Source organism: Pleurodeles waltl, chromosome 1_1, assembly GCF_031143425.1.
Source record: "Pleurodeles waltl isolate 20211129_DDA chromosome 1_1, aPleWal1.hap1.20221129, whole genome shotgun sequence".
NCBI lineage: Eukaryota > Metazoa > Chordata > Amphibia > Caudata > Salamandridae > Pleurodeles > Pleurodeles waltl.
In genome coordinates, this window is record NC_090436.1 from 407479907 (window position 1) to 407496382 (window position 16476).

At 43.0% G+C, this 16476-nt stretch overlaps 1 protein-coding gene across 1 annotated transcript in view; it reads right to left on the reverse strand.

Moving 5' to 3' along the window:
* The window catches only part of ANKDD1B (ankyrin repeat and death domain containing 1B), a 516198-nt gene that overhangs the window by 189294 nt on the left and 310428 nt on the right, over window positions 1-16476 (reverse strand). The window contains exon 10 of the mRNA XM_069223721.1: window positions 1034-1132. Coding sequence (XP_069079822.1) covers window positions 1034-1132 — 99 coding nt within the window. The remainder of the gene's footprint in view (window positions 1-1033; window positions 1133-16476) is intronic.

Below are 16476 nucleotides of genomic sequence, written 5' to 3' on the forward strand. Positions count from 1 at the left end.
AATGTAAGTATTTTTTGATGAATGCTTGTTTCTCTGTTTTTGTGTATTGGTTTGCGTTTCGAATCATCGAAAATGTTTATGCCAGGGTGTCCGGCTTCCAGGAATGCCTCAAATGAAGGGGTCCTTGAATTCCAATAAGTGGGGATCCCGGGTTCCATTAATGATTAAGTGGGGTCCACAGATGTCAAGAGGTTAAGAACCACTGATCTGGTGTAAAGAAAAAACACATTTCTCTTAGCCTACTCAGTGGCTGCTCCTCCGCTATGGCTGAGGGGCATCCCCCCCACACACACCCCCACCAGCAGCAACCGCTGCAAATCCTTTAACAATAAAAGGATAATAAACCAAGTTTATTATCCTTTCATTGTTAAAGGGGCGGGGCATTTGGGATGACAGGGAAGAGGGGAGTGCACTGTGCACTCCCCTCAGTGCGCAGGTATGTCTGGCCGGCTGTCTCGGGCTGGCCAAACACACATGCGCACTGTGGTTTCTCTAGCCCGGCACTGTGTTGCCAGGCTGGAGAGAGCAGGCACAGGTTCCCAGTATTCCTGGGAGTGCCCTGGCTGGGTGCTCCCAGCCAATCCTAATGCTGCTCTGAGCAGCGTCAGGATTAGCCTCAGGGCAGGCTGGAATCCTGTGCCTACGGCCTGCAGAGGAGCGGCGGCACACAGCGTGCAATTTTTTTATTTTTATTTAATTTATTTAATATTCCCCCCTGCCACTCCCTCTCCCTCCCCCCCTGTCCCCCCGGGGCCCCAACCTACCCCCTGAAACACCCACAAGCCACGGTTGAACCTATTACTACATTGCTAACAATCACGAACCATAGGCATTCTGCAATGCTGCTCTGTTTGATGACATCAGCCTGGGCTTTGAAATCTATTGTGACTTTGTTTACCAGATGGCCCACAGTTAAAATTCATGCAAAGTTCTGTGGCTGTAACTTTGCATTCCTTAGGTTTCATATTGAGTCGTATATTCTGGAGACCATCTTGCGTAATAAAACGGACACAAGCCTGCAGGTAACACTCACCTCTGGTTTTGGCGTAACATCAACATCTTTACTCAGAAGGAATTTGACCAAAGATAAATGTCCATTCTCTGCTGCTGCATGCAAAGGGCTGCTGCTGTCCTGAAAATGAAAAAAAGAAACCATCAGAAACAGGAGGAAAAAAACAACTTTCCAAATAGTGTATTCCACCAGCCGGCAAGCACTATGCAGGCAAAAGTGGAAGTCATGGTAGTCACAGCAATGCCTGCACGTAAGGGCAGTGGACTCTACTGTTCTCAGTCAGTCACTCCTGATCTTTGTGCCTTAAGCTGCTTCTCGGTTTATGTGGTGAGACAGTGTTTAACTAAAAGACAGGAAGGTATGTTACACTCAAAGTGTTATTAATCAATGACTGCATGAATGTGGTACTCAGGGGACCTACACAGGCCCTGAATCCCCTGCAGTGCTTGGAGGCAAGAGGACCAAGAAGCCACCTGTCATCTTCACCCACAAAATCTGCGTCTGAAGGGTTCCCATGCGAGTGATGTGTAGGGCAGTGGGTCCCCTCCGGTTTCATTCCCATGGTGACGGTGCCGTCGGTGAACACTGGAGTGAGCAGATGGAGTCCTGCTGTGCGTGGATATGTGTATGTAAGGGTACGGGAAGGAGGATCATCGTGGCAGCGGTGGTCTGAATACGTTCAGTTGTGGAACATATACCCCGGGAATGGCAGTGGGGACAAAATTACTTTACAGTCACTCTCAGGACCTCCAATAGACCTCAGTATCAACAACTTGAGGTCAGACAGTATTACAGGTTGGCACAGTAAGTACACTCTGTTTGTACATTCACCAGTGTAACAGCATGTGAGTGAAAACTATGTAGGGAGCAGTTCCAAGAGTTGTGCCGCTTAACTCAAGTTGCTGGTAGAATTCAACAAACTATAAATCCAGGATACCCTCCCGGGTGTGTTGTGTGCTGTACTGAAACACATAGCATAGCAGGACAAACATAACATAATATAACATAACAAAACAAAACAAAACATAACACAATATAACGCAACCCAACATTACACAACATAACATAACACAAATTTCAATTAAAGAAGCCAGTGTCTGTATTATACACTCCAATGTCTGCCTCTATCAGGGTGTAAAATTCCGGCATATGCAACGCTTTTGTAGAAACATTCTGAGAAAAGATCAAATGTACAAGGAATGTTGTTTCACACAGCTACAGGCAGCATGAGAAATATGCTGTAAAGTTGTTTTTGTTTCCTATGACAAACACAAATGGAAAACATTGCCAAAGCGTTGTTCATAATTGAAAGAAAATATACATGCAACTGAAAACCAAAAAGGAAATCTGCTGACCACGCAACACCTGACCTGATCCAACATGTTGTCTAGAGTAGACAAACCCTTACCTGGTTAATGAAAAGCATATACTGTGTTACTCAAACAGAAAACCATGAGCACCAAAAGTAATAGAAGAAATGGCTCTAGTGGGTAAAAATAACATATTTTTCAATTTTCTAGCACTATGCATAATGAGTGTTTTTAGAAGTGGCATCCTTGGCATGGTTTCCCCTTAACTTTTTGCCTTCAGACCTCTTGTTTTCCCCGACTTTGTTTTGTTGGCCCTAGGACTCTGTGCAATTTGCCACTACTAACCAGTGCTAGAGGGCTTATGCTCATTCTCTAAATCATGGTAACATTGGCTTCTACCAAATTAGCATATCTAAATTACTTAAATTACTTATCAGTTCCTAGTAAAATGCACTACATGTCCCAGGGCCTTTAAATTAAATGCCTAGTAGAGGGCCTGCAGCACTGTTGTGTCACCCACTTAAGTAGCCCTTTGAACATGTCTCAGGCCTGCCATTGGAGAGCCTGTCTGTGCAGTTTTAATCTGCCATATCAATGTGGCCAAATAAACCTTTTGCCAGGCCCTGACCTTCCTTTTTAATACATATGTCACCCCTAAGGTAGGCTCTGGACAGCCCCAAGGGCAGGGTGCAATGTATATAAAAAGCTGGACATGTACTTTTACGTTTTACATGTTGCGGTAGTGAAAAGTTCTTAAATTCTTTTTCACTATTGCAAGGTCTATTGCTCCCATAGGATAACATTCGAGTTGTCTTATTATTATTGGGAGAAATAACTGGTTCATGTTTGGTGTCTCTGGAATCCTAATTCAAAATCCTAACCTATGGTGAAGTTGGATTTTAAATTACAGTTCTGAAAATGACACTTTTAGAAAGTTGTCTTAGCAATTAGGAGTCTGCAGACTGTCTCTGGTCACATGAGTGGGTGTAGTTGGCAGTCACATGACTAGATATAGCCAACAGTTGGGCTTTGTGTATTCCTCCTAGACAGCCACACACAATGAGAGCTTAGAGGTGACTGGATGAGCCAGCCCTAGCAGGATGGGAGGGAGGAGCTGGGCCCAGCCTTACTTACACCTGAATAGGCTGTGCCTTGCCTCCAAACAAAGGGCTGCATACCTCTGTAGTTAGTCTGGAGCCAGGTCAGGGAAGGCGGGGTATCTTTGAACTTGCCTCTAAGAAGCTTCGCCCAACCTCTAAGGCCCAACTGTGTAAGAACATTCAGTACACTTCTGGACCTGTGGATACTCTGCCAGGAAGATGGACTACTGTGCTGGTACAAGGACTGCCACCCTGCTGGACTGCTGCTCTGAAGGAACCGCCTGCTGTTCTGGCCTGCTGCCTGCTACCCTCTTACCTGGGGAGTAAGAATTGGACCTGTAACCCATCTTGAACCCAGGACTCCAGAGGGACTCAGAGGGCTAATCTGTTGGCCTCCTAATCTGAGCCTCAGGGACATAAAAGGCTTCCCAACATCTACTGGACCTATCCTCAGTGAGTTCCTGACCCCCAGGTGGTGCCCTCAGGTCCTAGACCTTTGGGATGGCTCAGCGGGCACTTAATTCAAGGTTTTGAGCTCTTCACGGCCATAAACAGGCCCATTCACACAGGAACGTGCTGGTTACACTGAAAATCAGCGCAAGCCGCCGCCAGTCTGTCTCTTCGCGCAGCAGCATCAACAGCTTACCGGGATCCGCCAACATGAAGCACCAGCCTACCTGTCCGCGATACCAGGTCTGCTCATTGCTCCACACTGGCAGCCTGTCTCAACATCTTCCTTGACCCTCGTGACGCTCTCCAACACAAACAGGCCTCTTGGCACAAAACTTGAGAAGGTAAACCTTCAGCAGGACTAATCTGGGACTGCATCCAAAAAGCGCTCCATTGCAGTCGACCTGAACTTTTGACTCTGACCAGGTCCAGTGTGATCAGATAGCTGTGGTTGGCGCTTTATGCTCTTAGGCAGTATATTGCAGTTTATTCCTTAAAAAATTTATCATTCTGGTTCTACTGATTGGTCGTCCTTGAAGTCTTTTTTCATTTATTAAATTAATCTCTAGTTTACTAACCTGGTGCAGGATCCTTTATGTGTGATGTTCTCCCTGTTTTACTGTTTGAAATATTGCACAAATAATTTATACACTGCCTCCAAGTTAAGTCTGACTGTTCTCTGCCAAGCTACCAGGGGTTTGAGCACAGGTTAATTTGGAGTTTGCTTGTGTCTTACCCTGAGAGGACTGAGGTTTCTGCTTGACCTGGGCTCACACCCCAGTCAACCAGTAACCCAATTTCTAACAGGTGTCATTACTCAAAAGTGCGGTGCTTCATTTATCATCAATGCACGTACTTAAGTTTGAGTTAACACCGATGGGTTTAGGGGGGCCGTGCCTGTCACTTTGAAGACAAACACACAGTCCTGAGCAGCAAGCACTTAAGCAACAGTGCTATTTTGAAGGACTTATCCAAGTTAATATTCATATCATCTATATTAATTAAGTATGCAGGTTGTATGTACATGCCAGAAATGTTTATCAGCCATTATGTGTACATTTTCCGACATTATCTTGATTTGCAAATAGTACTCAGTGATTGTTAAATCTTGCTAGTAGTTTACAATTTGAAATTTCATATTGTGATCTGTCATATGCACGGTAGTATAACCTCGAGGAGTCTTTCAGTAAATGGGTATCAGGACTTTCATTCCTTTTTCATGGTTCTATTTTGTTTGCGACCAAGTGATGTGAAGAGCTCACTATACCCCAAAAATGGCTATCTTTTAATAACCAACTGAGGGCAAAGTGTCCTTCTTTCCGTGCTTGAATTAGTGCCACGGCACCCTTGCTAGCCTCAAAGACCCAGAGTTACTAACGCGTTGTGCTGGGTTTATGTTACTTTGTAACACAAACTTGACGCAAAGTATTATGGTGGGATTTACTATCCAACGCAAATCAGAATTTGCATTGGATAGTTTCCCAAAGTTGTGTTATGCATTGTTTTGTGCTACGTTATGTCAAGGCGGTGTTCCATGGGTGCTGCAGGAGTGTTTTCATACAACTACCCATGGGTTTTGATGCAAATCCCTATAATCAAATAGTCATTAACAGGGATTTGCCTCAAAAACTTATGCCTACTTGAGGAGACATGTTTTCATTCGCCCCAATTTTCATACTTTGCACTTATGCTGCACTGTAAAGTACACATACAAAGTAAGAAACGTGTTAAAGGGTAGTTTTAGTATTGAAAGGGTCACTTTTCAGTACAAAAAATATTCCTTAAGAGCGCACATATTCTTGCATTATGGCGCAAAAGTGTGTATAGTTACACATGGCAGCCTATAGAATGCCAGCGCTGGTAGAGAACAAAAAACAGCACCATATTTACTAGTTATGGCTTTGTTCTGTTCTCTCCCTTTCATGCAATGCAGCAATGGGTGAATTATTTGTAAATCTGGGCCGTAGTGACTATTTCTTAGTGCATTCCAAGATAAGATTCGAAACCACATACAGCTACAGTAGAAATGAGCATCTTATACCAGATTAAAAGCGGATGTCCTACCACAGAAGTCCTTTGAAACATAAAACATTCTGCTTTGTAAATGTTTGCCAGGTGAACGGGACATGGATGTGTATAATGAATTTAATTCAGTTAATAGCTACCTAGGGTTTAAGATCAGGCTTGGATAATGACTTTAGAAGTTCACCTTGACAAGGATTATGATTATTACCTAACTAATACTCTAATTTCTTACCGATTTATACTGCAGTTGTTGCTCAGCAACCCCCTTCCATGAGTGACACTCTTCAGCCTGTACTGGTTTGCATATCAACAGCACTGCACACTAGGAGCAAGATGTACTAAACTTTTTGCACGTCGCAAACAGCGAATTTTGTTGTTTGCAACGTGCAAAAAGCACATTGCGATGCCCAAACCCCGTTTTGCGATTCAGTAACCTGGTTACCGAATCACAAAACGGGATTGCGAGTCGCAATTAGGAAGGAGTGTTCCCTTCTTAATTGCGAGTCGCAGCGCGATGTTGTATTGTTTTGTGAACGCCGTCGCAAAAAACAATCGCAGTTAGCACCCATTTCAAATGGGTGCTAACCCATTTGCAAAAGTGAATGGCATTAAAAACATTTTTCCAGAGCAGTCAGTGGTCCTGTGGACCACTGCCTGCTCTGAAAAAATGATACGAAAACGTTTCATTTTTTAGTTTTGTAATGCATCTCGTTTTCCTTTATGGAAAACGGGCTGCATTACAAAAAAAAACTGCTTTATTTAAAAGCAGTCACAGACATGGTGGTCTGCTCTCTCCAGCAGGCCACCATCCCTGTGAGTGCTGCGAGTCTCAAGGGGGACGCAAATTGCAACCAACCTCGTGAATATACATGAGGTGGGCCTTTGCGACCCCCTTGCGAGTCGCAGATGGTGTCAGGGACACCATCCTACATTCCGATATGCAAGTCGCAAATCAGAACCTACCTACATCTGGCCCTATGAGTCAAGAACAATAGGTCTAACCTGGAAAGTTAAATAAAAAGTCCCAGAATTGTTTAAAAATCAGGGCTGACTAGTGATTGACCCCCTTTACCTCACAATTCCCCCGAAGGTGAAGTTGACATGGGGCCAGCCGGCAACTAGGTTTAAAGGTTTTTAAAAGGAAAGCCGTGTTTACAGTTTTGGAGGACTACAATATCCGTTGTTTGCAATCAAAAACCTACTCCTTTTAGGATAGAGTTAACATAGTTGATTTAGTGGTCCTAGGTGTTATGGGACACTTTCAGGAAGCCATGAGGTTGTGGCTAATAGCGCTTTGCATTCTGAGACAGATAAATAGTCTTGCTGTATGTAACATTGTAGACACAGGTTGACAATGCCCTGCATGCAAACCACTGCTGGATACCAAATCAGCACTAACTAAAGTTATCAAAGAAGACATGGGCCATTGGGCAACAGTGAGCAAAGTAGCAGTGCTGAGACCAACAATGCAAAACCATTCTTTCAGAAACAACAGGAATACCAGGACACAGAAGCTTGCAAAGGTGATGTGGGCTGATCACCCATTTAATCTGAGAAGATGCAGATATTCTATTTCATATTGTGATAGTCTTCCAGTCATAGAAACAGTGGTATAACAAAGTCCCCGGAAGCCCCTGCGGTGCAGGGGGGAGGTGAGCTCCAGGGGGCCCCCTCAGCACTGCACCCTGGCCAAAGGGCACCTGAGTGACTCTGAAGGGAGGGCCCTCCGTGTACGTAGCATGGGATCCCCCTCAAGTTTTGTTACGCCACTGCATAGAAACATAGGGCCAGATGTGCAAAGCCCTTTTGCATTTTTTAACAGTCTAAATTGGTATTTTGGGCTGTTAAGAAATGCAAAACGGCCTTTTCTGATGTATAAAGGCCTTTAGGAAATTGCAAATTACGATTTCTACCCTGTAGAAATCGCAACTTGAGATCTCCAGAAAAGGAAATCGCACATAGGGATTACCTTTTTGCGATTCCGATTCTGATGTACAAAGCATTTCCTAAATTCGATTTGGGCATTTAGGAAATGCAATTATCATCGACTTGAAGTCGATGGTAACCATGTGAAATTTAAAAAAAGCACCCCCAAATGCTTTTTTAAAACTGCACCAAGGGGGGGTCTTTTGCCCATTGCCATCCTTGGTTTTGCATTTCTCAAATAGGTAATCGCTATTTGGGAAATGCAAAACCGGCCCATTGCCACAAATGCAATGGGATTCCTTATTTGCGATTTGCTAGTAGCAATTCTTACTTTGTAGGAATCACTATTAATCTGTGCATAGCATTTTGTATTTCCTAAATACCGATTTCAATGAAGTCGCTATTTAGGAATAGTAAAATTGCATTTTAATACATCCGTCCCATAGTGTTATCCCATAATATGTGCAAAGAGATCTGCTGGCAGTAAGAACAAGCATTAGAAAATCATATAGGCCAGCTTTAATGTGGCTTTAAACTTTTTTAGGATCAGTAGCTTTTCTATCACTAAAATCGCAGATATTATCAAAGAAGAAGAATAAAATGGCTACAACACTTAATATCATGGAATTAAAATCTTCACCATCCAATATCAATATAGCACAAGCTATCACCCATGAAGCAGAGACTCCCACTAGTTGAATGACCTCGAATATGAGAAGAAACAGAAATGCCTGACAATCAATATTTAATAGCTATCGCTAGATGAACCCAGCAAAGAGAGTTGCAACTGATTAAGACCCTGACGGTCAGAACTAAAAGAAACAAAAAAAGTGTCTGATTTGTGAAATTTGGAAGTTTTTTGTAAACACATCTTTATTGTTCAACCAACATCTAAAGAATGTAAAGATCCTTTCTTTCTCCTTTATCTGAAGAGAAACTAAGAAGAATTTCTTTATTTAGATGGAAGTCAGAAACAACCTAAGGTAGAAAAGAAGGCGAAAGAAGGTAAAAAATATAGTGCAAGACCATCAGGCAGAAACCAAAAATATGGATCAAATGACAAACATGCGCCAATCTCACCCAATCTATGTGCCATTGCTATTGTGACTAGAACCACCATCTTAACGGAAATGTTTAATGTATGCTTCTTCTGGAGTTTCAATGGGAGCAGTTTGTAAAGCACCCATTAAAACGGGTGATCTCAAGGGGGTATAAGGTTATGAATCTTAATCAGAATTCTTCAAAAGTTGAGGAGCCAGTTCAAACAAAGAGCCTAAATTCTGTCAGGGAGAACGGAAAACAGTAACAGCTGTTAATTGTCAACAAACAGTAGAAATAGCTAACCCTAAGAAATTCAGAGAAAGAAAGAGGGTCACATGAAGGAGGATTTGGATCTTAGAAGTGTGTCATTGTCAAAAGGAGGCCCAATGTTTATTCTGTGATTTTAACAAAGCTGAGTAACAAGCCTACTTAATTGCTAAGGCAACCTCTTGGAAAAATACTTAAATTACAAAGTCCTAACCTATTTAAAGTGAGACCATCAACTTGAGGTGGTGCGAGGTTGATAGGGACTGTCGATTTGAGGTGGCACAAGGTTGATAGGTAAGGATTGGCTACCACAAGGGAGATGGATGGTAAGGTAGTAACCATTAATAATAAACACTCAACTCCCTCAGGAGGGGAAACCACAAATTCAGCAGTACAAACTCTCAGGATGACCTGAGACTTTGCTCTGAGTCCTTTCATTATTAGGGGAAAGAAGGGTAGGCATAGAGGAGACCTCGAGGCCAGTGAGATGTTAAAGCATTGTATGCCTCGGGTTGAGGATCCCTTGCTTTGGAATAAAAATATGGGAGTTGTGAGTCTCTCGAATTCACTGACAGATCTGTTAAGGGGGTCACTAACCTCAGATGACTCTCCGGAAAGATTTCTGTTTTAGGGTAGCTCAGCAAATTGGTGTCCATAACAGCAAATTCAAGGAACCTTTGATGGCATTTTCTGGGGGGAATATGAAAGTAGGCATCATGCAGGCATATTGAGGATGTAAAATCTCTGGGAAACGGATAGAATGAACTCCTGGATAATTTCCACCCAAAAATGTACGGTCTTTACATTGAAGTTGCCACTTTTTAAATAAATAACTGGATGATAATCTCCAGAAGGTTTTTGGACAAGAAAAATAATTGAATAAACAGAGAGGGCCTGATTTAGATCTTTGCAGTAACTGTCTTGCTGTGAAATTACCGTCAGATTTCCCATACGGGGACCACCCACCCTATTTAGATGTTGGCGATTCCATTGATGAAAGACTGCTGATGGTCCACCTCCATCACCATGAATCACCGCCTGCATCGACAACACAATAGGCAAAAGTGACTGACGGCGGTACTCCAGCCCCTTTTACCACCGAGCCAATCACAATGTGCCTTACCGCCAACCTAACTGTGGTGGTTAAACCGCCACACCTGAGTTGGCGAATTGGGAGGGATATCAGCACGAAACATACCGGTTTTCACTTTTCCCATTTACTGCCACCACAAATCCAATCGTATAAGTATTGCCTTTGATGCTGCTACTGGACCAAGATGAAAATCAACCCTGTTGTTGCAGGAACCGAAGGTAAGTCACTGTTTTACCTGTCATCCTCACAATTGTTGGTGTACATTAGCATTGGACTCGAGCATGTTTAACAAATACTTGAAAACAATAGTACAATGATGTGCTATGCAAATGTTTAAAAAAATGTTTAAAAAAAATATTAGTAATGCTCACCAATCTGGTACTAAGGGCCAGATGTACCAAAGCATTTTACCCATTCTGTGTCTATGGGAAAAAGCTTTCGTACATATGGCCCTAACTGTCTTCATGCAATGGACACCTACACAAAATGTCACAGCAATCCTAAATCGAAATGAGTATATGCAGGCGTGTGCAATAATCTGCCCTAAACTACCATATCATATGCACAGACAGTATAATCAATAGGAACTACTGAAATCCATGATAATGTAGCAATTGCACTACAAAACGCTACAGGTCGGTGTACACAGAATGTTCAAGGAATGTTACCTCTAAACTGCAAACATGTCAGAGATGTATGAAGGTCATATGTCCTCTTGGTTTGTGCAATATCTGTTATACATTAGATGTCATTCAACTGTAAAGTGTCAGGGTCCCTGTGTAATGCATATGTGTATATAGTTGACACATCATGTTAATATAAATACACATGCATTCTCCAATCACAATAACAGAAACACATATAAGTTTTGGTATAAGTGTCCAGTAACAAGATGAATTCTTGCACCAAAATTGACGTGTCCATCACAAATGTGCAACACTAATGTATGCATTATAAACATTTCTAAAAAAAATAAAAACTTTGCTTCTCACTGTCACAAATGAGAGTAAGTACATGGCTCACACATTAGCAAAAAAAATCACAGTCAGCAAACAATTAGTAACAATCCAAAAATAAGTCAAGGACAAACACAACAAAGCCTCAAGGCCACAAAGTCCCAAGTCTGGGTTGCATGCCCATATCTTGCCTTCTATTTGCACTGCCAAAATCACCCTCCTCTGCAAGAGGCATTTATGGGGCAGAAATCAGGCATCTTAATGATCTTACTTGGGGGTGCTCCTTTGGTTTGGGAGGGGTGGGTTGGGATTTGGAATTGGGGGGTTGGGGCGTGGAAGGCGTGGGATGTGTTGGGGTGTCAATGGGGTGACAAGACGTTTGGGAGGGGTGACCTTTTATTGAGAGGGGTGGTCTGGGATGAGGAAGGGGTCGGGCCAGGGCAAACATAAGGTACTCCTTAGAGAAAATGGTAGGGTGTTCTGGAGGGAGTTGGGAGGCAGTGTCTGTTGTGCATGTGTCTGTTGATGGTGTGGGCGTCTGTGGATCTGATGTATGTGGCGTATGTTTCAGTTTGCGTTTTTACTGGGTGCCTGTTGTGTGGTTGAGTGTGGGCGTTTGTGTACAGCACTTGTGTATGGGTCTGCTGTGGAGGTGCTGTGTATGGTTGTGGAGCCTGTGATGTGCTGGTGCATGTCAGTTGGGGTGGGTAAGGTGTCTCTGGGTGTGGTAGTGATGGTTGTGGGTGTTTGTGCTGTGGTGGGTGTGGTGTTTGCGGGTGTGCTTGTGGTGAATATGGATGTCTATGTCGTGGTGGGTGTGGTGTCTGTGGGTATCATTGAGGTTGTTTGTGGTGGTGGTGGGGTGTGTGGTGCCTGCATGTGTTTGTGTCTGTTTCTTGCTGTGTTTGTGTTTATGTGAGGATGTGCTGCTTGTGTGTGTTTGGGTGTGTGTGTATAAATTAGTGCGTGTGTTTTGGATAGGGCTGGGAAGAGGGATTCAAGATAGGGAATGGGGTGGCAGTTGAGGCACGAGGGTGGGATGGGTGGGAGGCTGCGGTCAATGAGGAGGCCAGACCCTGGAATGACTGCTGTAGGCTAGATATGGCACTGTGAATGTCATCCAGGTAAGCTAGAATCTATGTCATTTGACCACTAAGCACCTGGATGGTATGCAGTACTACACTCTGGCCTATAGTGAGAGTCCACAATTGAAATATTCTCCTCAATGAGCAAAGCCTGGAGACCGAGGTGGTGCGAAGTGCCTACAGCAAAGGTGTTGCCTTCCTTTTTGGGGAGCGGCTATAGCCAACTGGGGTGGGGGCAAGATGGGGGTGGAGATGGAAACGTGGGTAGCATATGATGATGCAGGTGGAATTGTCACATTGGGGTCTACCACCACTAGGGACTGGTCGTCTATGGAGGCCTCAGAAGATGTTGTGGAGTTGCTCGTGGCCTTCGCGTTAGTCACCTAACTCTCTGTGGCACTGGGTCCCTAGGTGTTGGTGGTGTCTGCACCTGGACCACAGTGCCCAGTTTATTCCCCAACGCTGAGGCCGCTGTCACATTCATCTTGCCCAGATGATGCTGCAAAGAAAGATACAAGAGTGTGAGGGTATCTGTGTAATTAGATGTGAACATGAACCTTGCTCACAAAGCATTTGCAAGTCTACATATTAATCCAGCGGCAAGGCACTTAAACTTGGCTTCTTAATAATCAGTATCTCATGCGTGTAGGAAAGAATTCCACAAACCATTTGCTCACAGTCTAGAAATTCCCCATGCTAGCTCCAATATCATGTATGCATTTTGTCTCTTAGTCACTTTTGTTTCTCTGCATGACAAATGGCTTGGACAGCATTAGTAAATACATAGACCTGGATACATTCCTAAATCACTTTAGAACAGAGCAAAACATTTCCACATTTCCAAAAGAGACATGTTTTGGGCCTAATATAGACTTCAAGATGGGATACTCCAACATTTACGTGATGTAACCTTCCATCTGCAATTGTCGTTTTTAAGTATGACTTTTGTCACCATCATTGCTTTCTCATCAGGACACCAATAAAGACACTTAAATGTCATTTAGGGGACCGGTAACACTGTCACCAATGAAGACACATTCCTGTCCGTTTCAATCAATACTGTTTGGCATAAACGTTCATGTTGGCTGACACAGACTGGCTTACATGCACATTTGGAAAGGACAGAGGCTTCATGACAATCTGCTACTGTCTACATGAAATTAATTGAATTTTGCTGTTGAAACATATTTCTAACATATCTCAAATAAGAAATGATGCCATTGTACATGTTTCCATTCCTTTTGGTGCAGATGTTCATGATCATATTTTCATTGTACCAACTTACCAATGTAAAGTTGGAAACATAAACTGTATCAGTGCTTACTATCCTATGTCACTAGTAAGAGGGCCCACATTACCTATCACATTTGTGATGAAGCATCCCTCCTGACCCAATCCTCAAATGGGGCATGTCTGGTACAAATGTACCTCATAACATGGAGAAAATGCTGGTACCCCTTTTTCGCACGCAGCCATGTGTCTGCTCAAAATGGTACTTGGATTTTGATGAGGAATCTAGTGACAACCTTTAGCACAAAACAATGCACCAAACACCATCTGAAAAACTTACACCTCCAGCAATCCTCATCTGCTTTGGATGTGTGTCAATCATCATGTTGATGCCAAACAACATTGCTGTAAATAAAATAGGTTAAACAACAAGATTAGCTACATAAATAGCTCAACCCTTTGATGTTGCTGGTGGGCCCTCAACTGCCCATCAAGCTCCGGGCACGCCACAGCAAGGATGCGGTCCATTAAAGGGTCATGTTGCGGCACACGCGTTCGCCTTGTTGGGAGGTCTGGCCGAGCTTGACTTCTGCTGACTTCCTTGTCCAGCGTTGGAGGTCCTCCCACTTCTTCCTGCAATACCTCCAAGGACCGCACCTTCATTGCGATGGTTTTCCACAAATGTTGCTTTTGATGGGTGTTGACCTGTACGGATGAGAACAAATAACAACAAAATATGCTTTAAGTGATTTTTTTTTGTCTGTAATGAAGTGACACAATTTCTTGGCACCCCTCAATGCATTCCAGAACAGTCAGTACAGATTATTTACAAACATGTCAAAGTTCCTAAGAAACAATAATTTGCAGTGATCTGTGGAGTCGCTAAACACTTTCTTTCTTCTATGTAACCAATCCAAGACACAAACATTATCTAAACTGGGGCTAGGAAACTTTTCATGTAGTGAGACTCACTCCAGATTAGTCCAACTCATTGTGAGCTACTAAAAGCTAAACAGCCTATGCATTATTTGCACATAACCACATGCAAAGCTACATTGTCTTCATGCCTAATTTTCTAAGAGTCAGATATTATGGTTTGCACAACATACAGTGATGAAGGGAAGTATAGGAGGGCTTCCATGTGTCAGTGAGAGCGTGGTTTTGGGTGAAGCATGAAAAAGTTTGAGTAGTAACGGGACATACTTGTATGGCTGATTGAGAGCCTGTGTCATTTAGACAGGCAGCACAGAAAATACCTTTCCCATATGTGGCACAATGACATGTTTAAAACATAAAGATACTCCTATTTCAAAATATGGGCTGTACATTCACTTGACAGAACAGCATCAGGCAAAGATTCTGCTTAGACTTAAAATGTATCTCATTTCAATATGAGCTGAATGTTTCCACTTAAACTAGTGATACAGTGACTACTAGCCACTGGAAGTAGGGTGCATGCAGTCTGTTGAGTTACACCTGGAATTGTGAGTAACATGCACTGAAAACTCAGCTTATCCTTTCAGGTGACTTTTCATTTCAATGCACAGACATTTCTAACATCCTCAAACAGCATCCTGCACCCAGCTATATCATTCAGTTCACTACACTCCAATCAAAATACTTCATTCTTGAACAAAAAGAGACCAAATAGCCTGTGGACAAAGAGGGAACAAGTTACTTTGGCAAACATTTCCCACTCAAACATGTACCTGTTCTTTGGGGTTCCCATACAGCTGGCTTTACAGGGACAGGATCTCCCTGGTGAGGATCTCCAACTCCTCAGGGAAGAAGGCAGGGGCTCTGTACCTGCTTTGCCCGGCATCCTGGCTCCTGGAGATCAGTAACAGCAGCAAAAAACAAGGAGGCCTTGTTGGCTGAAGTGTTAGGAGACAAGTGAGCTTTTTCTCAATGCACAGCATACAAGTACAAGGCGTACGCGATCCGTGACGGAGACAGACACAGCTATTGGCTTTCATGCTGAGCCGTCACACACGTTAGCCTATGGCAGTGTTTGTTGTTGAGTGTTCCACCAACTAAGCAGTCAACTTCCGCTGACGCCTGTCGGCTAGCCAATGTCCTGATGGCAAGGTCAGACACCTGCCATTTTAGGATATGAAGCTTTGTATTTTTCAATTATTTGTGCATCACCAGCAGTCCAAATGGAGGCTAGTATATGTACAAATGTCAGATACGAACAACACTGTTTTTGACAAGATATGACACATTAAAAAGTGAATCATGACCGTGTTTAACATTGATAGTTCCACAAGGGATGTAATACCTCTGTTGACGGTATTTAGAAAAAAACATTGAAAAAACAAAATATTTGCAAATAATACATGCCAAATGTATTATTTACACATAAAAAAATAGACATGTAAAAAAGTGAGTTTTAAAGTAAAAACAATTTGATGACACTGTGTACGTATATGACAAAATGAGATTCCTAATGTTACAAAGACATAAGATGTGTGTTGCTTATAATGGGTAGAAGACGACGGCCTGAAGTCTTCAGACCATTTTCAGACCTTGCCACCATGGAGGTAAGGGATATTATAAAGAAGGTCATAATAAATACACAAACTATCCTGAGTTTGTGTCACCAGCTGGAGCCTGATTTCCTGCCTCACAATATGAACACAACAGAAATAACACCAATAGTGAAATTCATGACAGTACTTCATTTTGTGGCCACAGGATCTTTCTAATACACTATGACAGTATCTGGAGGTATGTCCCAAGCCACCTTCAGTGGTGTGCTATCTTCAATGATGAGACACATCAACAGCTACATCCAGTTCCCACGACAACAGGATTTTGCCAATGTGAAGGGAGAATTTTATGCTTTGGGTGGCCTACCAAATAAGGCTGGAGCAATGGATAGATGCTTTTGGTGCCACCACACACTAGAGCACAGGTCTACCCCAATCGGAAGAACTTCCATTGCATCAATGTGCAAGTTGTCTGCTTAGCTGATTTTT